At 36.8% G+C, this 16346-nt stretch overlaps 2 protein-coding genes across 2 annotated transcripts; one reads left to right on the forward strand and one right to left on the reverse strand.

Annotated features, from left to right (window-relative positions):
• The first annotated feature begins 226 nt into the window (after nt 1-226).
• On the forward strand, nt 227-4684 carry LOC121316822. Its single transcript, XM_041252050.1, has 6 exons — nt 227-331; nt 1465-2041; nt 2422-2670; nt 2870-3138; nt 3403-3495; nt 3771-4684. Exons 1-6 carry the CDS (start codon nt 311-313, stop codon nt 3831-3833), a joined length of 1272 nt encoding a protein of 423 aa, XP_041107984.1. The 5' UTR covers nt 227-310; the 3' UTR covers nt 3834-4684.
• A 1680-nt stretch (nt 4685-6364) lies between these two features.
• Nucleotides 6365-15852, reverse strand: LOC121316829 (DEP domain-containing protein 1B-like). The gene is made up of 11 exons (XM_041252065.1): nt 15696-15852; nt 13254-13519; nt 12782-12920; nt 12529-12656; nt 11723-11853; nt 11314-11361; nt 11013-11153; nt 8946-9112; nt 8477-8653; nt 7995-8180; nt 6365-7846 (listed from the first exon to the last, which is right to left on the reverse strand). Exons 1-11 carry the CDS (start codon nt 15741-15743, stop codon nt 7685-7687), a joined length of 1593 nt encoding a protein of 530 aa, XP_041107999.1. The 5' UTR covers nt 15744-15852; the 3' UTR covers nt 6365-7684.
• Between the last annotated feature and the right edge of the window lie 494 nt (nt 15853-16346).

Genomic DNA, 16346 nt, shown 5'->3' on the forward strand with positions numbered 1-16346 from the left:
TGAGTGTTAACATTTGTACTGTATACCACAATTGTTACTAATTTTATAACTCCTAGAACCATATTACTTAACGTTTTTAAACTTAAAACGCTTTTACCCTCTTACAGCTCTTATCTCAGCTGCGTGTCGAGAGTGTTAACATAGAATCCAATTCCATTCGCATACCTGGCAGAAATTTGAACAACAACTCAAGTCATTACGACTGACTCACATACACAATTGCTGGACACTTGCCCGGTGAGCCTGCGCGCAATCCTTGCTTGGAAACACCCTCAAGAAAATCGTTAGGCGTGATTTTCATTAGAATAAGATGGCATCGGCCTGTAATTATGTAAGTAAAAATGATTCCCGACAACAACTATTATAGTAATTTTAGCAAATCGGTGCAGATTATAAGGTTTCGCAAAAACTTGCAAGTTTCGTCAGTTCTTGATGTGAGTCACCGAAAGTAAAACTTAGGCGACTAGTTTTAACTTTTGAGAAACCATTTGTGTGAGGAAGCCAAATTAGAAAAATATAGTCTGTATTGTTTGTTTTGTTTAATATCTTAAAGTGCGGATATTTAACATGATTGGAAATTCGATTAATACATGGAATGTAAAAAAAAAAAAAACACAACTTTTAAGTTTTTCAGAACCGTGTTGTAACTGGTGCGGTGTTTCTGAATGACAACTCATTCTGACTCTGAATCTCAGACGATTATTTTAAATATACCCGCATTATTTAACAATGACTTGCCATGTCAGATATGCTCTTTTGGATTGAGACTCGCTCTATGAACTTTGCAATCTCACTCATATGAAGAAAGGGAGTTATAACGTATTTTAAAGGAGTGTCACACATCTCACTCACTTGGTCGATCAGACATCTTATCTTGGTCTTGGTCGAGACGCTTAGCATGGCGGTACACATGATTCGGTGTGCAGAGGTCAGCACGTTGAGATTTTACAAAGTCCATCGGTGTTGCAAGCTGAATGTGGCCAGGTGATTTGCTGATAAACATTACCAGATGTGCCGAAATGATTCAGGCAGTGGTGATTGATTCACTGAGGATACAAAATGTTGCATGCGGTCTCCTTTGAAATGTTACTCCATTTTACATCATTATACAGTACTATACGGCAGTTTATTTTTTGAATACTACTGTACAGTGCTGCCAAATATTGATCCTCCTCTCGTTCTATATTTTTACTAACACCTTTCATCTGTGCTTAAATCCCTGTAGCTCAATTCAAATGTCTGATTTGAAAGGGAAATGAAAGATGAACTATTAAATGTTCTGATAAAATCTGGTGCTGGTGCAGATGGGAATTAAAACTACTGGCTTTCATTTATAAAAATTGTTAAAATCCAGACGTGGTTTGGGCAATGTTGTTTTTGTAATGGGGATTTTGCAGTCGTGTAATATTAATTACGTTTTTTGTTGTTTTTTGTGTGTTTGTTTGTTTTTTGTTTTCTCTTTAGAGGTGGATCTTTCTCGTTATGCTTTTCCTGGTAGTAAGCAATAAGCCTCAGAGAAGTTTTGCTCAATCCGAAACATATTCAATTAACGTAGAAGGTAAAGAAATCAACTGCAAAAAATGTCCACCTGGTCACAGAGTTGCGAAAGACTGCGGGCTGGACAGTGATACTGACTGCACCAGTTGTGAAGATGGTACATATATGGATTTTCCAACAGACTTGCGGAAGTGCTTAACCTGCAGGAAACCCTGCGGGCTTCATGAAAAAGAAACTGCCCCATGCATTCCGACTGTGAACCGGGAGTGCATGTGTAAAGATAATGCCTATCAGTTGGACGAAGAGTGTGTGCCACACAGACAGTGTCCACTTGGACAAGGAGTTTACAAAGCAGGCACAAACATGTCCAATGTACTCTGCAGGCGCTGCATACGTGGTTATTTCTCAGATGTAATTTCAAGCACCGCAACTTGTAAACGGCACACAAACTGCATTGGAAATCATTTGTCAATTAGGGAATTTGGAAATGGGACAGCTGACAACGTTTGTGGACCAAAACCGGTTAAATCATTACTTCAGCCTGGTAATTATGTGTTGGTGTATTTATTTGTTTGTTTGTTTGTTTATTTTACAATTTCATATTTGTAATGCATTGGAAAGATAGGTGTGAAACATGAGCATCCATCTGAGCTGTTGCCACTTACATTACTATGGGATTCATTGAAATAGCAAGCCCCCTGAAATGGATTCAAGATTTTAGCATATACAGTTATTACAATATTGAGTCGTAGGATAATGTAGTTAAATTTACCTTTTCCACTGGCTAAGCCAGAGGTACTCACTTTGGGCTCTGTTAGAACCATTGCCGCTAATTGTGTTAACAGCTCTGTCAGCAGTGCCTGGTCGTTCAGGAATAGCGCTTTTGTATTCACATTTCCTTTGTTTTTTTGTATATATTTTTAGGGCAGGAACATTCTACAGATTCTACTGATAGAAACAGTAATGCATCAGGATGCCTTCAAGAGTGTGCACACAGCAGTGTGTGTGTGAACACACAAACAATGTCCATCATAGCAGTGGTGCTGGCTTTACTGTTAACACTCTGTGTGACTGGTTGGAGCATGTATATAAGGAAGAGAAAGAAACTAAAGAAGCATGTTGCAGATTTAACACAGGTTGATAAACACTGGAAATTTATGAACAGAGAGACAGGTAAGCAGCGTTTAAAGGAAAAGGGCCATTTACAAACTGATGTAGAAAAATTCCAACCCATGTATCATTATTTATTTATTTATTTTTTGTAGCTTTTGCTATGGTTTTGCATGTAGAGTTGTGTACAAGTTCAACTGTTTTTTTTTTATGCCTAAATACTTATTTGGTTAAATAAAGTGCGACAAATATTTCTCTACAGGTACAAAGAGAAATGCGTTGCATGTTGTAGCAGGTATGATTGGCAAAGACTGGACAAAGCTGCTTGGAGAACTTGGCTATACAAAGGACTGGCGGACTATACGAGATGAAAATAAGCATGTGTATGACCAGGCGCTGGAGGGGCTGAGGATGTGGACACAATGGGAAGAAAAGTCATCGCTGGTGCTCTTAAAACAAGCAGCAAAGTCAATCGATAGAAATGACATCTACGAAGCACTGGATTCACTTACAGATGAAACAACAAAAATGGTAACTTTGCATGTATCCTGAGAATCATTCCTTTAACACCTTCAGATTTTTAAACGTTGGATTAAAGCTACATACAAGTACTAGTTTCTTGGGCCATTCCAGTTTGGTGGGCCAAGCTCTGGAGAGGTGGTTATTCGACCCATGCCTTACAATTTGATGTAAAAAAGAAATCAACGCTAATGTCTGGTACCAGGGAAAACTAGGTTGGGTCAATCATTGGTCGTAGGGAGGTGGTGGCTCTAGTAAATCTGTGTATTTTTACAGGCTGATAAGGAAAAAAAAGATCCAACTACTGTTCTTCCTTGCATAAGGGAAAGAAAATTATCATTTGGTGTGACAAGCAAAATCGGTCACCAGGTAAGTGCTACTGAGATTTCCTGATTGTTATAAATTGAGCTTGGTGTGAATTACTGGAAGTAAACTGCTGCTGTTTAGTGAGACAAGAGACGGGTGGCTTAATAATTTTAGATGGAACTTGTTAGCATGTACATGTTTAAATTTATTATCCTTTTATATATAACACTTATCCGAGCTGGAATTTTATTTTACAGAACTACTGTATATTTCTACCTTAGCATGAGCTTCAGTTTTCAAGGTCATTGACATTATTCTATTTCGTTTTGTTTCAAAAGCATTTGAAGAAGCCTCTGCTACAATCAAATCCCATTGCAGGAGAAATAAATGAAGATCGATAATAAAAAAAACTTTTCACAAAAAAGGGATTTTTTTTTTGTAGATAAAGGGACCATTCAGTCTCATTTACCAGTAACATAACAATAATTAATCGCAAGCTTTCGAGATGTCAAAGGTCTCTTCTTCTTCTTTTCTTTGTCAATCATCTGTCAACTACCAATAACATAGAAAGGGACTGTACTGTGAACTTGTCAAGAAATTTGTGTACATTCCAGGATAGTGACAAGGGAGTGTGCCATATGTTTTTACTAGGAGTCCTTTAGTGTGGATTTGCACCCACAGACCACAATTTTTAAATGAAGCCAGCACATGCCAAGGATCTACTGATCACCGCTCCAATATCAGGTCCAGAAACTGGGCTGTCATGTCAGTAGGCATTGTGCTGGAAGCAGTCAGTTCTGTTGAAATGCTGCAGGGACAGGAGGCAGGTACTAGAGCTTCAGCAGGTGGTGGAACAGGTTCCATCCAGAAAAGTTTGTCTAATTGTATAACTTACTGGTAAGTTTCTTTCAAATACTACTGTATAGTTTAGGATTAAGTGTTTAAAGTTATGAATATATTTAATGCCAGCAAAGGGAATGTGCCATCTATACTGTTCGATGTATTTATTATATTTGGTATTAACTTATTAACTGTAATAATAATTCCATTTTTAAATATATAGATTGTTACTATTATTGATATATAGATTTTTACTATTATTGATATATGAATTTTTACTATTATTTATATGTAACACATACAGACCAAAAGTCATTTTAGCAGGCATCAAGTGATGTTCTACCACCACATATCAGATTACAGTTGTAACATTATTATGAGATAATTAACATTAAATAATAATAGACCATCACTCAATGTGCAATGTCTTTTTTTATTATCAACTGTTAATATTAAGCATAGTCTAAATTGTAGACTAGCTATATAAAATTGCAACTCTTTCAAAACTTTCAAGTGTGCTGTGTTTCACATTCCTTTCTCTCTACACAATGCCTTTGCCCATATATGGTCATGTCAGCTTCTTGCTGGGAGTTTACACAGAATCAATTCCTTTCCCCTGGGAATAAACCAATTGTTCAGGACACAGGACCCCACCCAAACGAGTTATACAAACAGAAGTTTTATAAATTAATAACTAACAATGTGTTTTCAAACACACACACACTATACAAAGCACATGTTATTATTAAAATTTAGAAAATTAAGCATAGCCCTTGCATTGAAAGCCACCTAGTAAAGACAGTGTTAAACTTATTGTAACTGTGGAATGTGCTGTTGGTACAGTATCAGAATTAATTTTCATTATTTTTTATGAAGGATAGATTACAACAAAGGGAATGAAGACTACCTGGAAAATAAATCCATAACATATTCTCCATTTCCACTCCATGCCAGACCAAAGTCGACTAGTCATCTGGCTCTAAAGATTCTTATCAGTTGCATCTCTCGTGCACACTGGCCTTGGCCTTAAGCCATCAGAGCCCCTCCAATAAAGTTTGTGTCCAGTGATAACACTGCTCATCAGACCTTGCTGAAAAATGCTACGTTACAATGCTATTGTATATTATTGTAGTTGAGAATCTTCTCTAGAGACCATCTTTCCAAGTTTTCACATGCCACTGCAATGATGAGGATGATGGGACAGCTGCTTTATATTGTGGTGTAGAAGAGGTGCTTGCCCAGCTGTTTTATATTGTGTAGCAGAGTTGCTGGCCCAGCTGCTTTATATTGTGGTGTAGAAGAGGTGCTGGCTCAGCTGTTTTATATTGTGGTGTAGAAGAAGTAGGAGCAGGTTCTTCACCGAGTACATATATGTTCATTTTCTAAAGTTTGTTTTTGGTAATGCAATCACTTCTACAAAAGTAAAAAGCCTCTGTGTGTGTATGTAGCTGTAAGCCATAAAGGAAAGATGGAGGATATACAGAAAATAGGCATGCAACTGTTGAATTATACAATATCATGTCTTTGCTAATAATTGTGTTGAAAAAACTGATTAACAGTATTAAATGTGTGCCGTAATTTAAGATCATTAGACTTGTGCGCATCTGTCCATATATAAACTCAACAATCTGCTAACAAGTCTGCGTTTTCCCCCCAGCTGTTGATATATTAGGAGCCCAATATATGCTTCTATGGTTGCCAAACTGTATTGTTGTAATTACTTGGGATATTGACTATTAAAGTGGTCATATTTCTACCTTTCTAAAAACAATGTTACCATTAGCCTTATTTCACACACATGCATTGTTGGTCTTTTGTCAGTGTTTTGAACCGAGTAACTGATGGTTACAATGCACACAGGTTAGGTCACACAACAACTCTACTGCTGCACGGTCTCAATTGTGCTTCCTAAATTAGAAAGTACAAACACAGAAGTGATTTATCACAAAAGTGTTTGTGTTGAACCTTCTGATAAAACCTGTGTGTCCAGTTATATAACTTGGACACCTATACACCAGGGCAGATTTTACAATGGTACAACATAATCTTCAACAAATAAAGAAACTACAAGCAGCAACAGGACTCACTGCCTACATGTGTCTTTTATTGGTCAATTAGATTGAAAATGTTTGACTGTGGTTCTTACAGTGTGTATTTACAGACACCAAAAGGTTGAAAGAATAGTCACTGTCTTGCTGAATTGTCAACATTTAAAAAATGAAACACTTTGTCTGACATGGTGTTCAATGACTTACATTTTTAGACGGGGCACCACACAAGATACACATGCAGAGATACTTTTAAAAGACTACCATGGCAGTTATGTATTTAAAACTTAAAAACACAAACTTGTGCTCCAAAGATTAACACTTAAAACTGGCAGCCGACAGGAAAGGGAATTGCACAGTGGGAAATACAAATACATACAATAAAGGAATCACTACAGTCAGCAAGACCTTGAATTACAGTATCGACACAAACATGTCCTACTTAACTGAAATGTAACAACTTATTAACACACATTTAAATATCCTTGTACCTGCATAAACCGAACACACATCAATCAATACCAAAAAATGCACTCAGATGTACATCTGTATTCTGTTGTTAAAGTTCCATAGAATGACACATCCCTCCAGTTAGGTTTAATTACAGTACCTGGTCAAACACAAGACATAGAATTGTTTTAATACCAACCTGCTGCTCTGTGAAGCACTGACCAAATGTAACAGATAAAAATTATTTCACAAACATTTATTTAATGCACTAAATAGTACAGTGATTATTCCGGTGTAAAAATAATAATTTTCAAGTATCTACATCTTATTGGCATGAACTAGTTTAAAGAAATGTACATGAATGCCATGTTCTGGGTACAAGAAATGTACATTAATCATTATTTAACAGACAACTGAAAAAAAACCCACCCTAGACTAAATAAGCATATATTGTGTACAGGTGAAATGTTAGTAGTACGCTAACATGGCCTATAAATATTCCTTGTAAACACTTTATGCAGCAGAACAATCCTAGTTTATTTTGGGACTTGTAACATTTCCCTCTCCTACAAATTAATTCTTGTTAATAGTTTGATAGTGTATTGCAGTCCAGATTTTGAAGTGTACAACACAACTTGGTGACAGTTTAATCAAAATAAAAAAGCTTGTTTGGATGTATATTCTTTATGCTGGACTGCTTAGGAGACAGCCCAGAGAAGGTATTCAGTAAAGAGATTTTAAAAGACCAAGTTTAGCGTTTAGATGTACAGCACTTTTAGCTTTGTAATTTATTCTGGAGAGTGAAAAAAAAAAAAATACAACAACTCAGGATTTCTTTCAGTAGTTACATCTTGGTGAAATGACTTACAGCAATAAAAGTTTGACAAATTGAAATTTGCAACCAAAGCTGAATCTCACGTCCGGAAGCTCTTGGTTCTTTGAAATGGCTGGAATGGTTTCTTCAGAGTGAAAAACATCAGCTGAGGTTTAAACGTAGGTTTTTCTGGAAACAGAGCTGCCTCACTTTCCACTGTGGGAAGTCGCTTCTTGTAGACTTCAGGATAAGACTTCTGAAACTTACGGAAAAAAAAAAGAAAACTGTAAAAATGAAGCAGTGGCATCTCAATACCTCCCTTAGAAATTGTGTTTTTTTACATTTGAATATGGGTTTTACTAAAAACACATGAAATGATTGCCAGGTCTGAAACAGAAATGCCGCATTACCTGTTTAAGTTTCTTCTTTTTGTCTTTGACAGACAGTTCTTTATCCTTAATAATCCCTTCCAGCAATTCCGCCATTGGAGCCAGCGAGCTGCTGGCTCTTTGCTCATCAAACTCTTCTTTGCTGATCTGTTTGCAGTAGGACTGAGACACAAGAGTGGCATCTGCATCAGCTCCAGCATACTTTATCTGAAAAAAATAAATAAAAAAATAAACAAAAAGTCCATTCAAATTAACAAAACTCGTTTAAATTCATTCTGATTAGTATATAATATAAAATCCATATAAACTGAATATTTTGTATAACATCTGCATAGGAGTATGATGCATCTAATAGTATGCAGAATACTAAAAGTCCCTTGGTATATGTAGCATACTGGTGAAATTTTCCAAAAAGACGCTGCAAGAGACATGTGCACGGAGCTTTATTTTAATTGTATTTTTAAACAGGATTTCTAACCATGCATATTATAAAACTGACCCACCTGAACTCTTCGCATGTGGGCTAAATGCTCCTCAACTGCACTCTTAAGCCGATTAGGAACCTGCAGGATGTCATCATAATTGTCCATCATAAATGTTACCAGCTTAGTGGCCAGAAGTTCATCCAAGTCAACCTCATCCGCTGAACACAAGATACTACGAGAAAAGGTCTGAACCATCTGAGGAGAGAAAAACCCCACAGTATTTAAGAGCTATTGCTTCTGGTCTGAATGGAAGGTATTGTTTCTGCTATAAATGGAGGGGGGACTTAGTAATACCCCAAACAACCAATCTAATACAACAACCCATGACATTTAAACCAAAAAGTGCCCAGATATTGATGTGGAATTACATAAAAAATTATATTTTTGTTTTGTGTTCTACTGGATATTAAAAATGTATGTACTTATATCTATGGGGCTTCAATGCACAACAGGCAATGGAAGTTACATGATGGCATTATGAACCTACCAGGGTTCTGGTCCCAATGGCATCATTGAGTGGTGGGATCTGAGTATTCTGACAAATCCGTGCCATCAGTCTCATCAGTAACTGCAGCTTTCTCCTGTTCGCTGGAGGCAGGAGAAGACAGCAAACCTGAAGGGCTTCGGTTGCAATTTGCTGCTTCTGCAGAAGGCCTATACCATGAGGAACAAAATTTTGATTCTAAATATGCCCCATTTCAAGGAATCCATAAAAATTAGCTAGTCAGAAATAAATGATAAACAGTATGACTTACAACTTCAACTAGATAAGAAAAAAAATCCACCAACTCTTCTAAAAACCACCAGATGATCAATAGCTTTTGTTTAACATTCAGCAAGCAAAAAAAAATTAAAAAATAGACCTAGCTTATAATTTTGAAAACAGTTAAAAGATTCACTTTCGATTTATTCAAAACACCTGAACCCAACAATCAAATGCCACCAATGCCTGTAAAACAAAAGCTACAAGATGATTCCACAGAGAGAATCATCCTCTCTTGTGAAATGGTGCTTACTTGACATGCTGTTTGACTGAGGGTTTGTGCTACCAATATCACTGAGTGAGCTGGACCAAGCTTTTTGACCCAAAGCCAGAGATAGAGGGGCAGTGCTTAACTCTGCAAGGGGTTTGCTTGGAGAGCCAGGCTGGAGCTTGTTGAAGGAGTTAGTAAAGCAGGGATTCTCAGAGAGGAGGCAGTCTTTGGCACTTCTCTGCCTTGAAGTCTTTGCATGATGAAAATTACCCCGATCAACACTCCGACGTTCAGTCCCTTCGTTCCTCAATGGCAAAGTTGACGCATTTCCTGGGCAGAAACAATCTTGGCAGGATTTCCAATGGGAACCGTGTGTATTTGGCATGCAATGCGCAGACTGTGCTTTTTGCAGCATCACTCCGTACCCCTGATCTGTGCTCTCTTTGTCTTCAGGGTTTGCCAAAAGTTCAGCAGTGGAAGCGAAGGCAGAAAAAGAATGTCTGTTCCTTCCGAGATCTGCGCGGTATAAGCTTTCTTCAGAGCAGTATCTGTATGTGGAGACCCAAGGGTTTAAAGTCTCACTTTGAAGTCCCCTGAGATTTTGCAAGCTATTGCCGCGATTTATTTTTAACACTTGGTTTTCATCTGAAATGTGTTTTCTAGGCCGTAGGCTACTTTGGTTTGTGTGGATCAAGAAAGGTTGGGAGATGGATCTCTGGTATCCCTGTTCTTTTTTAGCAGTAACACTGTGTGAACAAGTATTCCCATTTGAGCTAGGTGCTTCTCTGCAGTTTATTGGTAAGGGTCTAAGACTTTCAGCATTCCATTCTCTTGAATGAGCACTGATCACATGTTGCAGGGATTCAACTGGTTCACAGGCCCCTTGCTGTACCTTTCTAGACAAGCTCAGCATAATGTTTTCAATAGATATTTGGGAACTGAGGCTGCACCTTGTCCCCTCTTCAGCTGTTGGCTTCTGCTGAATTCGCAGAGGTTGTTTTACAGTTTCCTTCCTTTGTGGGGTTTGCTTCGGCAGTGTAATAAACCCTGACAACGCTGCATGAGGTGCAATGAAACGCAAGGTGACAAACGAATAAAAAAGTTACAGATAAAGAAAGACCCACTTTTCAAACAGTGACATAAGTTGACATAAATCATGCTTACAAACAATTTTAAAAAACTGCAGCATGCAGTGTGCGGTGTGTTCAAGGAACATTCCATGCAGATTACTTTGTGAGAACAATGAAGTTACAGACAAAAAAGGGTGATTCAAACTGAACATGTTAAATTACACAGGCATAGCTTTAATCAACCCAAAGCAAAGCCTTAAAAATGTAATCCAGTCAAGAGTCTTCTTTATGCCAACCAGTACATTCAAACGGAGAGGTTCTGTTAACAGCATACCCATTCAAATGTAGACATTGTAATTCAAAAAAAAAATACTATGACTAATACAGTTTTATTTACAAAGACTTCAAACACTATATACCCAACAGCGGCCAACCTACAAAGTATACAGTAAGTGAAATACATTAAATAAAGCCTTATTACTTTGATAATAAGTCTTGCTAATGACTCACCAAGGACATTGATGAAAATATCATAGAGCTGAAAAGTGAGCAAGGGCTCTTTCAGTTTGTGGAAGTAATCTGTTACTGTTTTCAAGACGTCTCTCTCAAACCCAGGATACATCGGCTGTTTAAGCTCACTACCATTAGGCCCTGAGAGAAAAAAAAAACAAAAACACACAATACTGTATGTATGCAGTGCTAAACAAAAACAGCCAACATTTTGGTCGTTTTTGGATTTTATATAATTTTACAGATAAGAAGTTTTAGGAAGGCAGTGTTTCTGCAAGTCAAGCATAAAAATGATACTTACAGTTTGCCAAGCATTTCATGGCAGATAAAACCCAATGAGGAAGGTCTTCTGTTAAAAGATGAGCAAGTTTTAAAAACTGAATGTACACATACAGACCTACACAAATGTGAAACCCTGAAAACAATAAACTACTGACAATTTTTAAGTCTGTGGATTAAGACTTTATGACTAAAGTTTGTAGAAGATAAAAAATAAACTAAATGTAGTTATGTCAGCAGTGTGACAGACAGTCAATACATTTAGGTCCACATTTGGATTGCGCACCACAAAAGGGTATTTTACAATGCTGAAAACAAGTTGACAGGAAACATCTATACAGCTAATATGAGAACATGGGTTTATGAAGTAAAACATGTTTAATATGTAAATTAAAGTCAAATGAATCCATTGCAGCTTGAGGATACCTTACCAGATTTGTCTTGCAGAACCACAACTCCTTGCTTATTGGTATTGTACACATTGTAAAGTATATGCTTGGGGTTCATCAGTTTTGAGTCCAGCACTCCATGAAGGGATTCCAGTCCCACTATCTTCTGTAAACTGTTTATATTATAAAAAATATATATAATTCATAACTACACAAATATACCAATCTTAAGCATTAAGTCCCTTTTCAAAATGTGAGGCATTCAGACATTTGTCCAGAAATAAAAAAATAATTTCTGATTATTAGTGACAATGACATTATTAGTTTCTTCTTGGAACGATCAGCCCCTATACCTAAGCATTAGTAGCCTATGCTGTGAGAATAGTTGGGTAATTATTGCTAACAACCACTTAAACAGATGCAATAGGTAGTTCATTTTTTATAAATGCCTACATTTAATTTATGACATTTATTACCTTACTTCGGGGTGTATATGATAGTGCCAGATCACAAGATACTTTTACCAGGGCCAGTATAAAGCAATGGCAGTATGAAACAAGTACAACTGAAAATCAAGTTAAAATAAACAGCTTTCGCATTCATCGCGGATGCTACAGAGTAGTATATCTATTGCTCGTTTGTTTATTTTACATTTGTGGTGTGAGAACTACAGTAGTATGTTAGACTTTCTTTCAGTACACTTCATATTATAGCAAAAAGGTTGACACTCGAACTCTGTCATGTGTATCTCAGGAAAAACAAACCACAAGTTTTACATACTGTGCAAGAGTTATCAACCACAAGTTTTACATACTGTGCAAGAGTTATCAACCACAAGTTTTACATACTGTGCAAGAGTCATTGATTTCCAAACGTGCTCCACGTTCCTTGGTGAGATTTCTCTCCTGTGTACAAGCTTGCACTCATGCACCTCTCCAATCGCAATGCTGTGCCGCTTGTTCCACGACTCTGAATTCTTAAAAAAAAAAAAAAAAAAAAAAAACACACACACAAGTGAAATGTATAAATCACCCAACAAATATAGTATGTTCTTTGTATTTTAATTTGAAGACTGATAAAGTATGTGTATGTATGTCTTACCAGAACAAGTGGCCTCATTGGATTATCTTGTGAAGACACTGGTTCATAATCATCCCATTTCGGAAATTTGGGAATACAATTCTTTTCAGTGTACTGGGGCCTTTTAGGATATGGCTTTAGTGGGGATGATGGAGGAAACCTGTATTAAATAAGAAAGAATATTAACTGTAGTTGGTATCTATACATAACAATGTACTCCTAAATTAAATACCGATAAGATATTTCCTAAAAAACAGTTGCAATCTTGCTTTACAATCTTCAGTTTCATGTTTCAGACTCAAAAGCATAATGATTTGGTGCCTTTATATTAAGGATGGGGGGGGGGGGGGGGGGGTTTTGCAATTATTTCCATAGTAAACAGTATTGAATGCAGTAGTTAACTCACTTACCAAATAAACCATAATTGTCATATACATGGCAAAATATTTCAAGCCCCTAAAGAGGACTGGGTGATGTCAATTGTTCCTCTTACCTGTACAATTGTCCATTGTCCTCAAAGTCTTCTTTGCCCCACCTTCCCTTTATGTCCTCTATCACATGATTTTTCAAGTATTTCTTTAGCAGTTGTACAGTCTGAGTACGGGTGACCTCGGGGCCAAAGTTCTGGTTACTTTTAAGGAGCTCGTGTAGCCAGTCCACAGCTTCGGAAGCAGTGAAACAGCCTTCATAGGTACGGAAATGAACCCGATGCTTCCTCAATGGCATGCCAGCACGAAACAGCTTAATTGTTTCATTCCACTGTAAGTGAACAAAAATATTGAAATAAATAACACTGTGTATTGAAATAAATAACACTGTAGTTTTTCGAGATTGTAAATCTCGAAAAACTACTCACTTCTAAATCTTTTGTAGTCATCTTTGTATTACTTTAGTATAAATACATGTTAATTTGGATTCATATGTTGTTTTTTTCTGACTATGTGAATGAAAAGACACGCATTTTCCCATTTTCCCATTGGAAATAATGATATTTTGACATATCACTGTCCTGGTCACAAAAGCAAAGTTTGTGGGGAATAATAGCCATTTTTATAATTTTTTTAATAAGCAATTAGGAAATAACACTTACTACCCAGGAACAAAAAATTGAGTTACATAGTGTAATTGAATGAAATAAGTGTTAGCTAAAGAAAGAAAGAGACAACAAGATATTGGTTATTAACTTGACAGGAAAGAGCTCAGCAACCTAACCAGACACAAGGTCAAGTCAGGTAAAAAGAGGATCAACACCATGAAATTACACTAACGTGTTGACTGACGCGCCGTGAAAATAAAGGTTTGTTCTGTAATACAGTATGACCCCACCCAAGTTCAGACTATTGCAAATATGTACTACGTTGAACTGACACTTCCTTTTTGTTTTTAATACAGGAAACACATTTTAAAAAGTGTCATCACCTCTTAAAGGTGAAAAATTAGTTTTGTAACAAAGGTCACACCAGGCAATTACCCCTTCTCTCGCCAGTGTTATTCATTTTTGAGATCTTGATTCTGAAACCTGTAGCCTCTTGAGGAAGACGAAGTGAGACTAGTGCATATAGGGTACTAAGGGTACTAAGCATTTGTCACCTTTCTCTGGCCAGCGATACTGCTGTGATTCCTACCAGGGTGCATGAATTGGATATAAAAGTCCCCAAACCAAGAATATTACCTTCCTGAAATTTTGTACAGACAAAGCCAAGACCTGGAGCTGTTTTTGGTAATTTTTTGAGATTTTTATTTTTGGGGTTTCACTGCAAAGTCAAAGGTCAAAACCTGTGTTAAGGTGTAACTTTCTTTTGTTTTCTTTCAAAGTATATATAATGTGTTTTGTTTTGTTTTTTTTTTTGCTTTGAGGTTTCTATTAAAATTACACCTCTCAAGTCTGTGGCACAAACCACTTTTGAGTAGAAGGTTGGTTAACCTCTGATCCCTTTACATGATCAGTCTAACAATGTAAATGTGTGCTTGTTTGCCTGAAAATCCAAAGAACCGAGTTTGGTGTAAATCAGACGGTTGAGTTTAAAATTCAACTTGTTTTGGGGTGACATCATGGAATTACCCATTACAGTTATTAAAATGGGGCAACAAGCTGCACCAATCATTGGTATGAACAGCTATGCCAAATGATTCCTGTTACAAAGCAGTGTGTGTGTACAGTGCTTAATCCCATCAACGTTACGTTTTACAGACATAATGTGATCTGTTTAATACATTATTCCATATTTCAGGCTTCTGTGCACTTTACCATGTCGGCAGTTTGATTTGTTTAAAAATCCCAAAAACAAACAGATGCAGTGTAAACCTTACTTAACCTGAACAAGAAAGGCACGTCCCTGTGTTTGGTACAGCAGTGAGTGGTTACATACTAAACTCATGAAGCAAAACAAAATAGAGGAATTATTTTCATGGTTTTTTTGTCCTGCTCACATTTTACAAAATAGGCCTGCATATCTATGTATTAACTTGTTTTACATAGACAGCATACTTTGGGTACAGCACAGGTTGCGTTACCACATAAGTCCTACAATTCTAATTATTTCACAAATATATATATATATATATATATATATATATATATATATATATATATATATATATGCGCTCAGCCTAAACACACGTTACAATAAACGGTGTCCCTACATAGCCTAGTATACTCACAATTAACTGCATAATTTGAGCCCATTTATAATCAGTTTCACAGACGCACACAATTATCGTACTGTTGACTAAACCTTAAAATAGGTTCAGCTGCACTGAAAAAAAAATGAAGAACTCTGACGTGCACCACAATTCAACGAACCTGAAATGCAGATCTTAAAAATTAAAGCGTTTCTCCTCGGATTTAGTTTCCTTGGTGAACCATTGGTAACCGCATAACCGACACAACGACCTCCCCGCAGACTTTGTACCAGTGGAGAAGCAGAGCACTTACCAGTTTTGTAGCTCGGTACGGACCAGGGCCAATTACTTTCCCTTCCATGTTTACGGCTTAGATTGTGTATTTCAGTTATATGCTATGACTCCATATTTACACACGTCCACTTTTCCTTATTTGCGTGCTGAAATCCGAAACTCCCAAAATAGTTTGAATTCAGTAGCTTCAAACCTAACACCGTGATTGGACCAGAGGCATGATCATGTGACCTTACCTTATTCCTAATATGGGAAGAGCCAAGAACGCACAACTGAGACATTAAAGGGAAGTTTATTGCAGCACAGAAATGCTCGTGAGTTTGTAATTTAAGTGATAAGGAGAAATTTAATGAAAACTTGACGACGGATTCACGCACGTGTGCTTAAAAAAAGAAAAACAGAAAAAATATAATGCATTCAATAAGATGTGCAAAAAAGTAAGCACAACCACAACCTAATAATGAGAAATTGTTAGCAGATTCATTTAGTTGTTTTTTTTTAAACGATGGGGTTTTGTTTTTTATACATTATCAACACTATATGAATTATATGTTATATAGTTGTCATGTTGTATTACATCCAGCAGGTGGTGGTAACTTTCAGCGAGAAACAAACAATCGTGACCAAAACCTACAAATGGTGTGGTGAGGTCCTTCCGATCCACCGAGAA

Source organism: Polyodon spathula, chromosome 1 (assembly GCF_017654505.1).
Source record: "Polyodon spathula isolate WHYD16114869_AA chromosome 1, ASM1765450v1, whole genome shotgun sequence".
In the NCBI taxonomy this organism is placed as follows: domain Eukaryota; kingdom Metazoa; phylum Chordata; class Actinopteri; order Acipenseriformes; family Polyodontidae; genus Polyodon; species Polyodon spathula.